This window comes from Lygodium microphyllum, chromosome 29, assembly GCF_053477565.2.
Source record: "Lygodium microphyllum isolate KBCC chromosome 29, Lygodium_microphyllum_v1.1.10, whole genome shotgun sequence".
Taxonomy (NCBI): domain Eukaryota; kingdom Viridiplantae; phylum Streptophyta; class Polypodiopsida; order Schizaeales; family Lygodiaceae; genus Lygodium; species Lygodium microphyllum.
Genome location: NC_141163.1, coordinates 111687350 through 111708144, shown reverse-complemented (window position 1 = coordinate 111708144; position 20795 = coordinate 111687350). Strand labels below are relative to the sequence as shown.

The 20795-nt window shown below is 41.0% G+C and overlaps 1 protein-coding gene across 1 annotated transcript; it reads right to left on the bottom strand.

The window, feature by feature from the left end:
• Positions 1-714: 714 nt before the first annotated feature.
• On the bottom strand, positions 715-5736 carry LOC148011027 (uncharacterized). Its single transcript, XM_087671116.1, has 4 exons — positions 5482-5736; positions 5119-5276; positions 1081-1161; positions 715-941 (listed from the first exon to the last, which is right to left on the bottom strand). Exons 1-4 carry the CDS (start codon positions 5555-5557, stop codon positions 801-803), a joined length of 456 nt encoding a protein of 151 aa, XP_087527242.1. The 5' UTR covers positions 5558-5736; the 3' UTR covers positions 715-800.
• Between the last annotated feature and the right edge of the window lie 15059 nt (positions 5737-20795).

Sequence of the window (20795 nt, the reverse complement as noted above, 5' to 3'; positions counted from 1 at the left end):
AAATACAATGTTTTCCTATTTAATTAATACTAATTCTACTAAAATGACTAATTGAGATTACATCTTTACATTAAAAGGCATTCAAACAAAGAGAACCATACATTGAATATGACATTTCAAATAATGATTAGGTTCATTATTTCATTCTAGTTGTTATGTTTTACCTTCAATTTATAATGGAAAATATTGTATAGTAACAAACTATTGAAATTTTCAAAAATTTAAGTTTTATTTAGACTTTATTGTCCCCCCAATTTTCATGTCTACTAACATTTGACCTTATTACTGGATTCTTGCATTGGCCTATATGAAAGCTTAGAGACTCATTGAGATTAGAGGGATGATATTGTCTAAATATTGAACAAAGTTCCAAATACTACTTATTTTGTGATCTATAAGAGGAGAATAAGAATGGATCTATGTTATCAAAGTGCACAACATGAGATTGTGTGAGTAGCCCAACTCTCTCTCTCTCTCTCTCTCTCTCTCTCTCTCTCTCTCTCTCTCTCTCTCTCTCTCTCTCTCTCTCTCTCTCTCTCTCTCTCTCTCTCTCTCTCTCTCTCTCCACTTTTGTCGACTACATCAAAGATTGGTCTATGTGATATGCATATTTTTTATCTATAAACGAAGGCTCATCTCACCCAAGCTTAAGTACCATATTTATCATGCACACACACAAAATTTTGAAAATATTGTGGAACAAAATGTTCACCCTTTCAAACCAAAAGAAACATGACCCTTATTTCATTTCAAGTAGTTAATATAATAATCACAACATTGTGAACTTGTGTGTAGTTTGGTTAATTCATCACTGACAAAATCATTTTTGAAAATTCGTCAAAATTAACCTGGCCATCACCATCTAAGTCAGCTTCATGAATCATCTCACTTATTTCTTCATCAGTAAGTTTCTCCCCAAGATTTGCCATTACGTGTTGAAGCTATGGGTAATTTTGTACACAAATTACTTTTGTAAATATTAGGAAATAATTTGTTTATGAATTTACTTGAAAATAATAGCCCTCTCTCTCTCTCTCTCTCTCTCTCTCTCTGTCATATGTATATGTGTGTACAGCTCACCTCTGTTGCACATATAAAGCCATTTTGATCCCTGTCAAAGACCTTGAATGCCTCTCTCAAATCCTCCTCTGTGTCTGTCTCCTGTGAAAGGCATTAGCTTGCATGTATCCATTATCAATAACATTAATTATATCCACTCACTCAAAGCTAGTTATTTTAATTATCTTCTCTTATATTCATTACACTTTCCTCATGGCCCTTCTTTCACGTATATAGGGTAAAAGGGCCCATAGAGTCACATTCAAGAGGCCTCATTAAATCTTTTAATGAAGTATACATTTTTTTGGAGAACTTTGATTTTTTATAAAGTAAATGTAGTTATAGAGAGCAAGGTATCACAAATTCTTGTGATGATAGATGCCCACTGTAGTCACACTTAAGGATGTATTATTTGAAGACTTAAAAAAGAGAAATAATAAGAGACCTATGTGTATTAATTACTTACTATATGTAGATTGAAATCCATATCGTAGCTTAAAATGGCCTAAATGTATGCATCCCTTTTAAAAAATCATCACATTACTGAGGTCCAATGTGTGTTGCTTTTAAAAAACTATAAACTAGTTATTTGCCCTTTTACCTTGCTACTTTGAAATTACTTTTTAGTTCCACATCCAAAAAGAGTTGAAGCTCTCGCTCACTTGGTATTCTTATATTCTTCATTCCCTCCTCTCACTCTCTATGGAGATAAATGTGTGTTTGTGCCTCTGTGTGTGTGGGTGTTTGGGAGGGGGGGACAAAGCCAACCTTTAGCTCTTGTCTACTTACAACTAAAACCAAGAAATTTATTCATACTTGTGTATTCAATGAAACCATGTGCATAATTCTTTAATAAGAACCTATGATTTCTATACTTTCATGATAGTTTTAAAAAATTTCAAAGTACATGTGAATCTACTTTGAAATATATTTTTAGTATCTAATAAGCAAGAAATAATAAGTGCAATTACCTACAAAAATGTTCATATGAAAGCAAGAACAAGTAATAGCTAATTAGTAATTGTATAGAGAAAATCCAAAACAATTCTAGAAAGGTCCAAGTTGATGCTCTATGTATCTTATGCACCCTTGTCTTTTCTTTCTCACTAATGTATGATCATTGTCCTTAAGGCTATGTCGTTGTAATGGTTAAGTTCCCCAATGGTTTTGCATTTGATTGCCTAGACTTTGACAGGAGGTAGCACTAGGAATCTTGGACAATGGGCAAAAGCTTCATCTAGTAATAATGAAAATTTTGGATGAAATAAAACCATTAAATTTTTCTATGAGTCTTAATGTAGTTGATATTTTTGGATTTCCTTTTTTATTTTGTGTGGTTTCTTTTTCTATAGTTATTAAAAAAAACATTGGTTGAAATCCAACAACAAAACAAAAGGCACCATAGTCCATAGGGCAATTCTCCAACACACCCATGAGCAATCTTGTTCATATAGCTACATAGAAATCTGTAGTCTTATTACGGCTTGCTTTTACAAACAAGTGCCATTTTGGACTATTGATCATTATTATTGTTACCTCATCATCATAAGTTGTTGAAAGCCTAGAGTGTATGTGCTTTATATTTCTAACTTGTAGGGTGATTCACTGCTATGAAACATGATGTGAGCCTTGCATTCAAGGGGCATTCAAAAGCCCCTTATATATATTTGCATATTCAAGGGGCATTAAAAGCTCCTTGCACCAACATCGTAAATCCTTTTTACATTGAAGTGAGAACCCCTACTATTGAACTCACATGGAGTATTTAACGATTGTAAAATCACTTTTAGCGTTATTAAAAGTGTTTGTTACTCTGTCTTAAAATCTTATTTTCCCATCCTTGGATACTCATGGGAGCGATACTTGATAAACTAGGGGTGTGGAGAGAGGTTGGGAGCACCCATATTTTGTTGTAATAACTAGTAAGGTAGTCTACAATTGAATACCAATGAGGGACTTTACAATAGAATGCCAATCAGGGACTTTAATAAACATCCAAGTAAATTGTGTAGTCTTATGCCAAAATGTACTTGATAGTACCTATGCCCAAATACGATAAGTGGCATGTTGTACATTGAAAATATACTTTCAGGCCTTACAAATGCAATGCAACTTTAATCACAAATCCCCAAGAATTGGTAGGGAAGCTAGAGGGTGATCAATGCATAGGGAAACTAGTGGTCAATACAAAAGTATGCATATATTGTGTAAGCTTGCACCAAATGAATGAACATGATAATGCAAGGCTCAAACAAAGGGTCATCATCAACATTATAATTCATAGTTTTTGCTAGATGAAAAAGGTGGGAATCACAAGGCAAGCATGAAGCGATTCATGCTAGGAACAATGGGATAACCCAACATAGATCTTTATATAGCTAAGAGTGAACTTTGTCATATTTAAGTAGTTAAAGGTCTTATAGTTTCAAGTAATTGATTGTAATACCATAAAATTTGAATAATATGCCCATTTCTTGAGATATGATTGTGGTTAGTTTCTTTTTAGACTGCATAAGAGGGTAGAAAAAAAGCTTAACACAAACCAATCATGGCCACTTGCCCAATCATAAAGAGGTTATCTGGGCAAGGAAATTAACTCTTATTTCTACTCTCACTAGCTTCAATACACTACATATGTTATGCCAACTATTAGCTAGATGGAAAATGTAGCATGATTAGGTGGTTGAAATAATGGGTGACTTGGGACATCTCACAAGTTTGTTATTAGTACACAACACTTTACCTAGGTACAATAATATAGGTTAGAGCTCTAAAATTGTAAGAGGCAAACCAAATTTGAGCATAGAATAGAAAGTACATAACAAATTAAAGAAGAATTAAGATTTTTTTAATTTGCAAACAAAGTGATACATTGATGGCTCTCTCCACACCTACACACTGCCACTATGAAGCTTAGACACTAAGCTAGACAGATTCTAGGTGAAGACCTTAAAGCTTTCTAGATGACCTATGATTGGGTGAATCGATGGATGATCATCATTTTGGAAGGGTTGCCTTTTTTATAGCCCATGAGAAGGTGGTAGGTCAATCTAGCCTAACACACCATATTACTAACCTTCATTACTTTGCCAACGAATACTCCACATGTAAAGTGCACCTCCCATACCCCATAACTCGAGGTAGTGTGCATTGACTTAATGCCAACTTAGTTGTTTAATTTAACACCTAGGTTAGACTCACATAGTTCACCATCTGGTCACATAGACCTCATTTGACATGGCTAGGCTCATACATGGCCTTATATAGGGTGGGACATCGGAGCACACCTAATAGTTACTATATATTAGTTTTCATTCCAAACATACTTTTATGATGCTCTAACACACAATTGATCTTAAAAAGTCAATATATCAAAATCAATTTTAGTGTTGATGTTCAAGTTGAAATTACAATGTTAGCTAGTAGGTAGACTCATAGAAATAGTGGTTGGACACTATGTTTCATGCTTTTACCAAGGTAAGATAATTTGACCTAGCCATATGTAGTTGTGTTGATCTTTGGTACAAAGAAGCTGACCAAAAGGATGTAGGGCCCACACTTATTTTCATGCTTCTTAAGACTTTAAAAAACTAAATCCTAAGTTTAAAGTACTAACAAGGGTACAATTTAACCTTTTTCCCCATGGTTACTATCAATAAGGATAATGTTTCTATTGATAAACATGCTCATGGAGCTCTCATTGAGGGTCATGTTATAATTGACCAATGTGCATGAGGAGTAAGCATGCTCTTAAGCATTTGACATAGATTTCATGTACATTCGATTCTTAGTATCTGATGGAAGAATTTTGTGTGCACAAACACGTCTCATACACATATCAATTTCTTGTTACATATTTTCACCACGTATTGGAAGAAAATCCAAGACTTTATGTATCCCACCAACGTGATTCAGTGCATCATTACTTGTAGTGCTACTAGTGTTCTTTGGTGCTCACAAGGAACTTAGTATGATTCTTTATTAGGCCGCTTTGCAAACACTGCAAAAGAGAAGTGAGGAGGCATGTGATAGATGATTGATGTAGTAGCATGCATGCACCTTGACTTTCCGAGCCATCAGAACCAAGAATTCTGGAAAGTCAATTGTTCCACTTCCGTCTGCATCCACTTCATTGATCATGTCTTGAAGCTCTGCCTCAGTGGGGTTTTGTCCTAGCGATCTCATTACAGTTCCAAGCTCTTTTGTGGTGATAGAGCCTACAATCATGATGGAATGCATTATATTATATTATATTGACATGCATGTGATATGTGTGTGTCTCTAAATTATAGAGAGTCATAGAGCCTACGCCGCTCCTTCCTTCTTGCAAAGTCCAACATTTAAACGTCTAGACATAAGGATACAAATGTGCGATAGTGTTGTTTACAAGAATAAGATAATTCATCTAATTTTGATCTCTACCGTCACCATCCTTGTCGAAAAGCCCGAATGCTTCCTTAAAGTCTTGGATTTGTGCCTCCGTAAGGCTTTCTGCCATCTTTCTCTCTCTCTCTCTCTCTCTTTTATTTGTAACGAGTCAATTTTCTTACTTTTTCCGCAGTATGAAAATAAGTATTAAAAAACAGGCGCTGGTGGATCCTGAGAAAGAATTACTCCACGACGGCGTTGGATCTGGCCGGGAATGATCTGTCGTACCACAAACCCAACTGATTTGTATCTCCTCATCGAGATTCGAGAAGATTGTGATCGGTGATTGTTGAGTATATATAATCAATCAATAATCGCATAGAAGGGTACGATTCTCGCCGGTGGCTTTTCAGAATCCGCAATTCGGCCATTGCATATATCGACGCCATTATGCGATCCCAATTGTACCCTTTGGTTCCTATTAATTAAGGGACCGTCACATTAGTTAAGCGGCCCTATACAATTTTTACTTTAGGGTGTTGACTTGATATGACGAATGGCATTGCTATGAGTGAAAAAGCACGCTCACTTTACTTACAAGTTCAAAAAGAACCCTATTGGGCAAAACTACTCCAACATTCTTACCCAAAAAAAAGTACCAAGGATTCATCGAGCAAAGACAGTGTGAGTTAACAGCTAATGAGGCCGTTAAGCTAATTAAGGGCATGAAGGACACAAGTGCCCATAATAGCCGAGCCTACCACCCTGACACATGGCAGTTGTTCATGCAACAACCAACATCAAAGAAGAGGCAAGCAGAAGATAGCATTGAAGCATAGACGTTGAGGAGGAAGACTACAAAGAAAGATGACGCCATGGATATGGACTTTCTTGCTGCTACTACTAAACAACATAAACTCAACATGGGGGAGGTGTAGAAGTGACTATGCCAAGACATTAAAGAGTTCTCCGAATATAGTTGCAAAGTTGTGGTGGTAGAGAAAGGTGCTTATGTACTCAAAGCTCATGTTTCCTTTTCATTACAAAAGATCAAGAATAGATATGTAGAGTTCATAGCATGCAAACTTTACTTTTATTTCATGGGCAAGAACCTAGTGAAGCTAACTTTTGCAAGATGGTTTATGCAGACCTACCACGGGAGGGCTTTTGTTAACAAATACAAGTTCATGGGGGGAACAGCTTCTATTTCACCCTTATCTATGCATAGTAGGAAGGGGAGTAGATCATTGCATCTACTGTTGTTGTTGACTTCAGAGGCAGCTTCGCATATGCCCTTCTACTCTAGAGGACTATCTTTAGCACGAATGCCCAATATGGTGTTGAGAATCAGAGTTTGCAGCATTGGAATGTGTGCACAAGAGGGAGAAGAGAGCTCAAAGTACAAGAATGAAATCTTACTTACTAAGTTGCTTAGAGTACAACTTGGGTACACTCTCTCACACTTGATAGTGACCCATAGGTTGTTTATATAGCCTTTGCCAAGCTAGGGTTAGGGTTTCCCCTGCCCCTAGGGCTATTCACACTCATCTGCCCTTATACTCCCTTGCTTACAATGGGTTTCTATGCTTGTCTTCTAACACCCCCCCCCCCTCAATGCCAGGGTGGCATTGGATTACAAAGCATGCTAGAGATTCCCCCCCTTTTTGGGATGCCTTTATAAATTTGGCTTACAAGGTTGTTTTAGGTAGATGATTTAAATAGTCAAAACAGTCGATCTTCAGATGGATTGGAGACGTAGTTGGCCACCAATTCTTTGGGTATTTCAGGAGTGTTGGGGCATTTACTAGTGATATGCCCTGTCTTCTTGCATTTGTTACATTTCATCTTCTCGGGATACTTCTTCCAGCAGTTGTTTACAAGATGTCCTTTTTTCTTACAGAAAGAACATCTAGTGAGAACTGTATGAACCAATACTTGTTCACGGGAATTTGAAGTTGCTTGACTGTTGCTGCTTTCTTTATGGTTCCTCTTTTCTTCATCCAAACAGGATTGAATGGTACTTGCCAAAGTAGGATCTGGAATGTTGGTAAGAGTGGTTACAAGAGTAGGAAACATCTGTTTACCAGCTTTTAGGAGAATAGCAATAGCATCTTCTTCATGTATTGGAGCTTGTACAGAAGCAAGCTGTGCCATAAGTCCCTTCATATGAGAAATGAATTTTCCCAAATCTTCTCCTGAATAATATTCCAAGCTAAATAATTCAATTTTAAGGAAGATTTTAGTATTTTAGCCAGTGGCTCCATAGAGCTTTTCAAGTTCATCCCATTTTTCTTTAGGAGTGCTTAGTTGATCAACATGATGAATCAAGGATTCATCTAAGTGTAGCATTATGATTGCTTGAGCACGTTGGTCATCCTCTATATCAACCAGATTTGCAGAGTTTACATCTCTATTGCCTTGAATGAGAGGCCAATACCCTCTCTCCATCATTTTGTATTTTATAAGTACCTGCCATGGGTGAAAATCCTTGCCATCAAACTTTCAAATTTGTGGACGGACATCAGCATATGTTGTGGTCATTGGGAAGGTCTTACCACTTGTTAGGACAAGGGCAGTGTCTAGTCCCTTTGTGACTTTTCACCGAATACGGAAGCAAATTAGACAATGTGAAGTCAAAGTTGCAATGAAGAGAAAGGCTGAAAATCATATAAGTGTAATATTTCAAAGTATGACTTTGGTGGTCCTTTCTTATGTGCAAGCATCTTCCGAGGTTTAATAGTCTTTTTAGGTTTTAATGAAGTAAACCTAGACTAGACTTCAGGCTCCTCCTTGTGGTATGGCTTAGTGGATGAAGCTTGTGTTGGACACGGTTTGTCTATGATCTCAATGCTTGTTGCTGATGATTCCGAGGAGAGTACGATGACACTCATGCTATTGATTTCACTGACCAATGTACTTGAGACAAAGTCACTCACAGTATGCAATACACTTCTAGTGCATGATGGTCTATGTGTTAATTTTACACATAACATTACAACAATATATGAAGAGGAATAAAAAACTCATTGGGTTTTATTGAATGCCCAGCAAGCAATTAACCTGATGATTCATGATTAGTGTTTAGAAAACACTATTGTCAAGCTTAGTGAAGTGCTTGAATGGAACCCGGTTGGAAGTCGGCTTCCCGATGCTTAGTGATGTCCATTGAGCATGCCCAAGAGCTTTAGAATCTGGAATAGGCTTCAGAGACTCTGATTCAGTGATTAGAATCACTGTTAATGGAGCTCATAGTGAAAACATGACAAAATGTCAAGCTTGGAGCTTGTTGGCTATGGCTGCCCAAAAAAACATAGTTAGGGTTTGGCAAAGATCTCTCTCTGTGAGAGGGATTTCCAAGAACCCTTTTAGTTGAGGATATCCCACTTGCGGGGCTATCAAAGCCCCAAGATATCCGCACAGATTGCGCCGCCTGCTGCGTGTACAACAGCCCGAATTCTGCACTGTCAGAAACTGCACCATTTCTGGGATTTTTGCAATGCTGGCCTCACACATGGACAATGTCGGGGATAGACCTAACGAGGAGCTATGCCCTGATGTGGGGAAGAGATCTCCAGAAGAAAGCATAGGCTGATATGGCCTCCTTTGTCCTCCCCAAGTCCTCCAATGGAGGTAGGTTGCAGGCAGCTATGGAGGAAAGAAGGATAAGATGAAGGAAATGATAGCTCATGTGCACTTAGTGATAGCTGATGCTGAGGGAAGCTGAGGAGATCAGAGATGGCTCTGATACCATGTTGAGAATCAAAGTTTGCAGCATTGGAATGTGTGCACAAGAGGGAGAAGAGAGCTCAAAGTACAAGAATGAAATCTTGCTTACTAAGTTGCTTAAAGTACAACTTGGGTACACTCTCTCACACTTGATAGTGACCCATAGGCTGTTTATATAGCCTTTGCCAAGCTAAGGTTAGGGTTTTCCCTACCCCTAGGGCTATTCCCACTCATCTGCCCTACATGGAGAAGTTGTGCCTTGAGATGGTCTTTGTGACTAAAAAATTCAGGCACTACATCCTCTATGAGAAGGTACCACTCATCTGCCCTTATACGCCCTTGCTTATAGTGGGTTTCTATGCATGTCTTCTAACATATGGGTCACCTACCTTGGCCTCTCAAACTAGCTTGACAAGGAAATTGGCTTGCTGCCTAAGACATTGTGAAAAGTGTTGTATATCCCAAGGCCAACAAAGGGAGTCACAAGAGCCAATAAAAAGACATGTGTGCATTTTACGGGTAGAAGTTCTTGGAAGTGTTGAGCCCTCATGGCATGGTGGTATGCATCGAGGTTAAATTTAGCCATTTCCTTGATATTGTTATTTGTGCCATCAAACAGGTCATTATGCAAGAAATTGTAAACAAAGGAACAAAACAAGAAAGATAATGCTATTGACTCACAAAAACCACCTCAAAGACAAGCTCCAAAGAGTGAGGAAGACCAATAGAAGGGGCAGAGCAATCAATGGTTCAAAGCTAGAGAGAAAGCAACCAGAGCCTTAAGGAAACACAAATAAGCTAAACCAAAGTAAGGATTAGGCAAGAAAGAAAGTGAAATCACAACCGAGTCAACCTAATGGACATAAGGAGAACTAGGCCCCATACAAAGACCAATCAGTAAAGAATGGAAAGAAGGGCAACATTACACTAAAAATAGTGGCAAACAATGACTCCTCTGTTGGACCAAAATGTTTATGCTCCAGTTATAGATGATAATGAAGAATTTCATGAATTTTATTCTGAAGCTTATCATGCCTAATAACCCTGGAAAACTCAACCTAATATTGTGAAACACCAGGGGTTTCTACTCAAACAATAGAACAGAGGCATGTAAGCCCTTAATAGCTAAGAGAAGGCTAGACATCTCAAAAACAACAGAAGACAAGATCTTGCTAGTTAAGAGAAAGTTGAATGTCTTGGATCTATAGGAGGTACAATTGAAGGTTGAAGACTGCAACAATCTAGCTATTCATGGCTATGTATTCCTACTAGAAGTAAAAGAGTGAGAAAGAGGGGAGTATTGATCTTAATCAAGGATAACCTAGCATTGTCTATGTTGTAGAAGGAGGATGAAAGGGCTACTCTAGGTGTGCTAATTAAAGTAGCAAGTGTGGTGATACACATATACTCTATCTATGCTCCTCATGTGTCAACAAAAAGGGAAAAACTTTGGGAAACTTAAAACTTGGAGATCAAGCAGGAGTGTAAAATCATGATGAATATTGGGACATGATAGATTGATAGATCACACTTGTGACTCAATGATACGGGCTGAAAGTAGCAAGTGTGGTGATACACATATACTCTATCTATGCTCCTCATGTGTCAACAAAAAGGGAAAAACTTTGGGAAACTTAAAACTTGGAGATCAAGCAGGAGTGTAAAATCATGATGAATATTGGGACATGATAGATTGATAGATCACACTTGTGACTCAATGATACGGGCTGAAAGTGAAAGCTGGAGCAAGCTATGTTTCCAACATGATTGGATTGATTTGGTTCACATGAGTAGGGAGGGGGTGCTTGTTTCTTCACTTTGCATAATAGGCACAAGGAAAGTTCTTGGCATGTAGCACCATTAGACCAAGCATATGCTAATCAAGGGGGGTGGTGGATAGTGCCCCAACCATCCCTAAAAGTCCTAGTTGAGGTCATTCATTTTGATTGCACTCGCATCCAAATCACCCTCAAAATCCCTCACATAGGGTTTCATTGACATGCCACCACAATTCATATATGATAACACACTTTTGTAGGACAAAAATCTAGTCAAGAAACTAAGTAAGAAGTGGATTGAAGTAGATAGAGAGGAAAAAGACCCTTACTTGAACCTAGAGAAGGCAATTCACGCCATTATAGAGGCTACCAAACGATATGGTTGTGCGAAAGCTAAAGGAGGTAGGAGAAGAAATTATGATGCAACTATGAAATGCAAAGCTTGTGTTGGCTGTTCTTGTTATGCATGCTAATGATTAACTTATGATTTGGCTCCTTCAAAGAATTGAGGATTACTTTACAGTGGAAGAGGAGAAGAAAATTGTAAGTATATAGACACAACTAAGAGGAGACTATTTTGTGGAGGGAGATGCACTAGCACCCACATTCTTTAAATACCTTCAACTCAAATAGAGAAAGGAGAATATTTCTATGATAGAGGATAATGAGGGAAAGCTACATACAGATGAACTCAATTGTAGGAGTATTTGTCAATTATCTTTCAAGTATAGTTGACACCAAGATGTGGTATGGAGAGAAATTGCAATAGTTCGTGGCTCCAATAGATAAAGTGGGTGTATGGAGACCACTACCATCTTGGCAAGGCCTTTCTCAATAGATGAGGTGTGTATGTAGTAAAGAAAATTAAGATCCTCAGATCTTGATGGCATATCTACTAGCATGTATGAAGGAAATTCGATCAGTATGTAGGAGAGACATAAGTAACTTTGTAAATGCTTCCATGAGGAGGGCACAAATCCCACCATTTGTCAATTAAGGAAGAATTAAATTGTTTCCTAAGGGAGTGGTAAGAATCAAGCCTTCACAGTGGAGGCCATTAACAATGCTTAACGTGTAATATCTAAGGCCTTAGCTTGTGGGATGAAATTTCAACTTGGAAGGATATTGCACAAGACCCAATATAGATTTGTCTATGAGCACATGATTCAAGAAGACATCTTGAATTTGCTTGTGACCATAAAATATGCAGTGTAGATGGGAGGAAATTTTATTTTTATTAACATGGATTTGGATAAATCCTATGATAGGTTGAGATGGGACTTTCTATTGGTTGTGATGGAGAACCTAGGTTTGAAGTTAGCTTTTACAAAATGATAGGTGCACTCTTCTTGAACACCACAACAAAGGTAGGAGTCAATGGCTACATGTCACACCCTTTCAACTTGTGAAGATCAATTAGACAAGGGTGTCCCCTTGCATTCTTACTTTTTTCTATAGCATTTGATCCATTATTGAAGGCACTATAGCATAAAGTGGAAAGTGGTACTCTGAAGGGATTTCCCTTTTTAGCTGGCACATAGATGTGCTCTCAACTATTTTGTGTCATACATCCATAAGAAGAAAGCGTGGCAAAGCTACTCTAGGCACATGAACAATGTACCCAAGTTTTAGGAGCTCTAGTAAGCAAACCTAACACAGAGTTGATATAGATATGTCCAGATGACCTTCCCAGTTGGATACAAAAATTATAGTGAAAAATGGTCAAGTGTGGGAGGTCCTAAGATATCTAGGAGAAACCATTGGATAAAGTAACTAGGGGTCAAAAGATGGGCTAGCTTCTCTCCAAGTTGGAACAAAAAATTATGAAGTATTCCAAGCCTTTGTCATTTGCAAGCAGGCTAATTGTAGAAGACAAAGTGTTGATGCCCGCAATGATGTTTGTCATGGATGTCACACCATTTATCAAGACACAATGGGGGAGGTTGGAGAAGTTGTTGAGATAATTTCTATGGACCCATGGAATGGAAGAGAATTGGCATTCAGTCTCATGGGACATAGTAATAGAAGCTACTACAAATGGAGGTGTAGGGCTTGAGAAACTAGGGGAGACAGTTGTTAACTCTCAAACGAACAAAGGAGGAAAATCCGGAAAAGCTAAAGTAGAAGAAAAAGGCCAAGGAAAAGTGAAATGAAAGACAAAGGCGCACAAGGAAAAGCGAAAGTCAATACTTTTGTAAAAGAGCACAAGTGCAACATGATTTAGTTTAAGGAGTGCCAGGCTCTCACCCGTGCAATTTGTAAATGTAGACGAGCGGTGGAAAGGAAGCTAGAAAGATAGAAGGGCAATGGGAAAAAGGGCCTAGGTCACGGCTAGCCATGTTAAAAAGGGGATAAGGGAATGACCGCCCAAAAGGGATTTAGGGTTATGTATATAAAGTTCAAAAGTGAATGAGAAGCTCATTCTTGTGTGTGGCCAAAAGTGGCTCTCCTCTTCTTCTTCTTCTTCTTGTTCTTGCTTGCTTGAGCTTGTGCTTGAGAGAGGGAGTGTAAGGGAGTGAGTGTGTGAGGGTGAGGGACCGGGGAGGAGAAGCTCTCCATCTTCTCCTCTCTTCTTCTCTTCTCTTCTCTTCTCTTCTCTTCTCTTCTCTTCTCTTCTCTTGCTTGCGGCAATGGAGCTTGGAGCGTGGAGCTTGAGGATGGAGCTTGCTTGAAGCTTGCACTTGGATCGTGGAGCTACCGAAGTGTGCGAGAGAGAGGAGGTAACTCGATCGGCATGGAGGTAAGCTCACTACACCTGTAGATATGGATGGCACGTCGGCTATGTAAGAGGTAGCCATTAGTGCTCGGCTTGGAACGCTTGAACAATAAGCGGTCCGTGGGTCTTGGTGGTTGAGCGAAAGCTCCCACATTTTGGTTCCATTGCAGGGACCAACGGATTCAAGCCTTGAGCGCTTGCACGCTTCAAATTGAGTATTCAAGTAGTGTTTTCCCCGAACCAGTGCTTGAGGTAGATAGGTAGCAAGCGAGGGAGTTTGAAGAGGTATTCGATCTCCTTAGCAAGTAGGTTTTTGGTTTTTTTTTTTGGATTTGGAAAAGCATGTTGGAGTAGTGTAGGTGATTGCTTTGTGATTTGTATGCATTTAGAGTAGGAAAAAACAAAGAAAAAGAAGCAAACAGTAGGGTTTTCTGTTGCTGTATAACAGGCTAAAACAGAGAAATAGGGGCACAGATCCTTGGAGTGCCGTTTGATTCGAGCACCACAGTGATTCCAGGCATGTCTGGCATTTCCTTGTAGTGTTTTCACCTATTTGGAAGGCGCTGGATGATTCGCTGGAGTAGATGTTGACCTAGGGGCATCGTGCGCAACTCGTGGGCCGTCATCTGCGCCGTCGGACCAGGCCATCCGAGTCCCAGAATAAGATTGCCCGACCTTTGGAGTCGGACCGTTCGACTCCGAAAATCGGACCACTTTTCGGATCCGACTCCTAGAGTCGGACCGTCCGACTACTAGAATCGGACCAGTCCCAGAATCGGACCAGTCCTAGAGCCAGACCAGTCCCAGAGTCGGACCGTCCGACAACTAGAATCGGACCACCTTGTCCGATCCGATTCCTATAATCGGACCACTGGGACGATCGAACCAACCCAAAATTGGACGTCCGATTCTGATAATCAGAATCCTGAAAATCGGATGTCTAAGAATCGGACAGAAAACTGTCAAAATTGGACAGGTATCTAGAACACAAATTTTGATGTATCTAAACACTGAAATTGACCCCAAAGGCTAGAGCTAAAGGCACAACACTGATCCATCATTGAGCTGAAACTTAGAGCAAGTAGTTCAAAATTTGGCTATAAACGGTCCTCCAAATTGTGCATGGTGTTTACCGTAATGGCCTTGTGGGCCGCGGGGACCCGACAGGTCCTCCAAATTGGACCCTAGTGTAGTAATGGCTCTACATGAGCATGGATTCTCACTTACAAAAGAGCAACCAAAAGCCCATACCCGAACAGAGAGAAATAGAGACCCTAGAACATCAATGGGCCAATCTAGCCATCAAGAGCAAAAAGGCCACACCACGAGAACACAAAGACATTGTGTTCAGATAGTGTCTAGTCAGAGCAAAATGCAACATCAACAAGCTACAAATGCGAAGATGGCTAGACATGACACTCTTGACGAGAGATGTACCTTGAGCAGCATTGCACAGATGACCCAAGACATCGGTGGAGAATCCACATCTGGTCGTGCAATTGGGGACTCAAGGGCATTTGTCAGAAGGCTTAAATTTACAAGCCAAGACCCGGAAGATGAGGACATAGTACCACCTGCTTATCTTAGGGTCAAACTCACTGCGAAAAGAGAGCATACTATCGATGCTCTGATTGATGAAGGAGCAGATTTCAATATCTTGACTTACGAAGCATGGACTCTACTAGGTCAACCAGAGCTCAAACCGATTGATGCAACTCTTAATCCTTACGGGGAACACCCACAAGCACTTCTAGGGAAGTGCAGAATCCTTGTAACTATTGAAATAGAAAGCTTGCCAGCCCTGTTCTATGTTCCTCCAAATGGCGAGAATTGTGGAAAGGAAATCCTCCTAGGAAGGCAATTCAAAAAGGCAAGGAAGTGTGAAGCCGACTATATAGCACATAGGATATACCTAACACTACCAGGTGTGAGGATAATCATGACTTTTAGCAAGGGTGGCCTCACCAAACCTCAAGGTAAGGGCAAGGAGCATTCTGACATACCAAGCAAGCCTAGTAATGAGAGCAAGGAGTTGTTGAAAGAGTTGATACAAGCGCAGGTTGAACGGAGAGAACCAGTGAGTGAGGCCATACTTGAAACAAAAAGGTTAGGAGACAAGGCTAAAGATAGGGTTTGGACTTACAAATATCGTAGAAGACCACAAAAGAAGCCCAAGCCTTATAGATGAAGGCATCAGTGGAGAGCCAGCACAACGCCGCGATGGATATCCAAAGCGTTGCTACGTGCTCAAGGGTATTACGCAGGTAATCGATGGATTTGAGTACCAAAACCCCTTGCTAAACCACCTCTATCAATTGAAGGCTGGATTGCATCAAAAGCAATGAAGCACAGGAGGAAATCTAAGAGAAACTCCAAGTCTCCAGGCAAGAAACCAAACATAAGTGTTCGAAAGAAAGAGCCTCAGCTTAGCATGCTTAATAAGCAGATGTCATATGTAACCATTGAGCATGCACAAAAGCCATTAGTGCCCAAAAAGCCTTTGATTTTCCAAGAGGATAACATGCATCATAGGCACAACATTGCTCATGGCAAGGCTGATTGCTCAACAAAGCAAATGGCACAATCGTCTAATAGCCTCGAGCAAATCATTCAGCCAGTGCCCAGCCCACCTAAGAGTCCTAGATCTCCTACACCCTCTTTTTCCAAACGGAAACAGGAAGCACAATAGCGGTCATCAAGGGCGACTGCTCACTCCCAATCTCTATCTCCATCTAAGCTTCCAAATGTCCAAGAGGTGGGACATGACACCATCTTTAGCTCTCGGTCCAAGGGTACGCCTGTGCAACCTAATGTGACTAGATCAACTCATGCTCGATCTACACAAGTAAGTGCTGAAAGGGCAACAAAAGACACGACCACTTCTGATCGCCCTAGGGATCTGACACCGCAATCCACCAAGAGTAGCCAACCCACTGGACTAGCCGCCACTACTTCCAATTAGGGATCACAGCACTCACAACCCTTGGCTGTGACAATGCCCCTTGCGGAACGTGTCCTTAGTAGTTTACTTGTGGAGGAGGTGTCGCAACCAACTTCCTTGACAACTCCAGCACTTCCAAAGTGCCTAAAGCCTAGGCTGGAGGAGTTAAATGCAAGGGAATTGGCTGAAGAGCTAGACTCTTCGAAAAGGGAGGCAGTTGTGCTCTCACAACCTGGCGAGGCTATTCAGTAGGCCACGACTATGTCCCATAAGGACACGCTAGAGAAAGAGAATGCTGAGACCCAACCAAGCACATCAACGGTTGACCTGGTCCAGGGTCTTGAGTCGTTGAGAGATACACCTTCACTGACCAAGAAAAAGAGGAGAAAACAACAGCAGTTTTGCAGGTGGTTGTGGACCCCAAGAACATTGAGATGAAGAGCGCTGGAGAGCTGAGGAATAAAGCATCGAGTCCATCCACCACTGAACCAATTGATGCCTCTCCTAATAGCGGTGAAACCTCAAACACATCCATGTGCTCTGAAAGATCAAAGCAGTCGTTACCATCAACGGCTGCTTGCAACACTCAATCCACCGACAATAGAACTCGCATTGACCAATCAAGAGTGGATACAACGCTGTCACAACAGGGTGACAAATCTATACCAGTCACATCCAAGGAGAACCATGACGCAATGACAAAGCCTCAGGAGAAACATGGAAATCCTAACAGCATGAGAAATCCTAGGATTGACCAATCTTGCTTGTCTAGGCATGAGCCCCCAGCTATGCTAAAGCCTAGGCAAACTCCTAGAACCTTGCATGAGATAGCAATCGAGCAAGCCCTCGTTGAACATAGAAGTGTCGTAGAATGCTTAACCGAATTGGATGCTAAGCTCAAAGTGTTCGCACGTGTCTATGTCCTGGCAGATATGGGCGCATTCCCTAAAGAGCAGCTTGAAGAATACTTGCCATTTCCCTTATCTTGGGAAGAGTAAGAACATCTTGACGAGCACTATAATAGGCTCTTGTATGAATGCATGTGACTCATCTCTGACGAGGAAGCTGACGAACTACGCTTAACTGTAACATTCAATGATGTGCTCTGCCAACCAAATCTCTTAGAGATAGAGCAACTAAAGCGACTAACAGAGGGTCGAAGTCAGTTTGAACAACGTTGGTGTGAAACCCGCGTTGCAATTGCCGAACTAGGAGCCCAAATTATGACAGTCTCAGAGGAGAGATTGGCCAAATGGCGGTCTCAAAGAGACCCAACCTATATGGCACCAACTTCCTTTCGAGTGCTAACTGCCATTCAAGGTAAGGACTTAGCTGAAACTAGCCAAGAGAACTCTCTATCTGATAAGGTTCTCACTGAGGAGGAGTTACATGTTGCCAGTAGACTCGGACAAGGTTCCATGCTACTTGATGTTGCAAAATATCTATCGGTATTGAGTAAGCTGCCGCGAGTACTAGATGCGTGTGCCACATTCCAATACAATCTAGAGTTTTACAATTGCCTTTTATCCTCGTGAAGTGACATGGATTCGTTGATATGTATATAAATAAACAATGACTTTTGTGACCATGTATAGACAATGTCAACACACACAAGCGATGATAGTCAAGCGCAGGTGATAAGTATCTAAGCCAACACCATGGAATTCAGATAAGTGATGCCTCCTTGTGTCGCACTGGTTTATTATAGTTGCTCCATATGCCGTGCATGTACTCTCATGAAGTGTCAAGGGGATGCAAGATGGTACAGGTCTTTGTGTAGAAGTGTTCAATGCCCAAGTCACCGCAAGACCACCGACTCCACAAAGAGTCGCGACAAAGCCACACTGTCGAAAGCAAAAATCACTTGTGCGAGTGACGTCACATGGGCCAAAGCATGATCTTAACTACTTCGTCTTTCTAGGTTACACTCTATGCCGGGAACTCACGGCAGCTGTTACCCTAATTGTACCAACATCGCACGTTCCAAAGAGGGTTGCAATATCTCAAGTGTATCTCCCCATCTCAACGACTGCTTCTCTAACAATGAGGCTAGGGCACAATCATCACTATAATATCCATTTCTTGAGCCTTCGAAGCTTGACATTTCCCAACCCATTGAAAGGCTGATAGCCTCAACATATTGCAATGGTTGTACTCATGCAAGTCCACCAAAAAAAAAAAAGAGAGAGGAAGGAGAGAATAAAGAAAGAAAGAAAGGAAGAAAGAAAAAAAAAAGAACAAGAAAAAGGAAAGAAAAAGAAAAAAGAAAAAAAGAAAAGAAAAGAACGAAATCATATGAAGCACCCACGATCACATCATAGTACCTAGGGGTCCTCAAATTAGGTACGTCTAGTGACCTTGGTCGGCTGGCTCCATCCCTAGTCCCCTAGCCCTTTCGCATCACCCACAATTGTTCAGGGCACATCGAGGGTAGGACATACCTAGGGAGCTTGTCTCGCCTATGGTTAGACCTATCACCCTGACCCATTCGCACGATTCCCTCTTGCACTCTACCTTAATACCATTGCAATCAATTGTGGTAAGCACCGCACGAATGGCCATGAAAAGTACACCGTCCTCATCAAGCAAGTCCAAATAGCTCCCAGCACCGAAAGTGCGGTGTCCCTGTGTTCAAATATGCTACATCGTGCAGTCACAATGCAAAGGATATCTCATACACCTTCACATGTACTTCTTCTCAACATGGACACCTTTGCTTTATCCACACATTGTTATGAGAAACAAACCCGCAGTCTTCTAACTATGTAATATCTAAGTATGCACGAGCACTCACATAATATCTGCATCGAAACATATACACAGCTTGGGTCCTCAAGTGCAGGACAATGCTCTCAGTATGCTTAGAGTTCGATCTGTCTCCCAAACTAATTGAACTATGTCTTGTGTACGATAGAGAAGACTAGCACTACCCCTAGGGAGACACCACCTATGAGAGGTTTTCAATTGCAGGTATTGAAGACTTCAACGAAGGTGTCGTTCACTCTTTATCGACACTGAACTCTGAATTCCCCTCCTTTATCATCCTGCAAACCTGCCAAGAATCGTCATGTGCAGAATCCCCAACAAACCGCCACTTGTACTCCATCAGTGCAATCCCCACAAAGAACAGCCCTACCACCAACTCCAACAGCCCTACCACCAGCCACCTAGGCCACCAACATGCCCCCAACGACCTTCCTCCCCACCACTACCAACACTTCTCCATGGCAACCACAGATGTCCTTGCCACCCACGTCTTCGGTGCATGCTAAAGCGTGCTACCTATGACGGTGAGTGCCATGGGACTGGCACTCATCTAGGAGGGGAGTAATGTTAACCCTCAAACGAAAAAAGGAGAAAAATCCGAAAAAGCTAAAGCAGAAGAAAAAGGCCAAGGAAAAGTGAAACGAAAGACAAAGGTGCACAAGGAAAAACGAAAGTCAATACTTTTATAAAAGAGCGCAAGCGCAGCATGATTTAATTTAAGGACAGCTGGGCTCTCACTTGTGCAATTTGTAAATGTAGACGGGCGGTGGAAAGGAAGCTAGGAAGATAGAATGACAATGGGAAAAAGGGCCTGGCAGTGGCTAGGAAGATAGAATGACAATGGGAAAAAGGGCCTAGGCCACTACCAGCCATGTAAAAAAGGGGATAAGGGGATGAATGCCGAAAAGGGATTTAGGGTTATGTATATAAAGTTCAAAAGTGAATGAGAAGCTCATTCTTGTGTGTGGCCAAAAGTGGCTCTCCTCTTCTTCTTCTTCTTCTTCTTGTTCTTGCTTGCTTGAGCTTGTGCTTGAGAGAGGGAGTGAGTGTGTGAGGGTGAGGGATCGGGGAGGAGAAGCTCTCCATCTTCTCCTCTTTTCTTCTCTTCTCTTCTCTTCTCTTCTCTTCTCTTCTCTTGCTCGCGACAATGGAGCTTGGAGCGTGGAGCTTGAGGATGGAGCTTGCTTGAAGCTTGCACTTGGATCGTGGAGCTACTGGAGTGCGCGAGAGAGGAGGTAACTCGATCGGCATGGAGGTAAGCTCACTACACTCGTAGATATGGATGGCGCGTCGGCTATGTTAGAGGTAGCCATTAGTGCTCGACTTGGAACGCTTGAACAATAAGCAGTCAGTGGGTCTTGGCGGTTGAGCGAAAGCTCCCACAACAGTAAATAAATACTATTTCAAACTATTAATGAGGTTGGAAGCCATGGGCAATAAT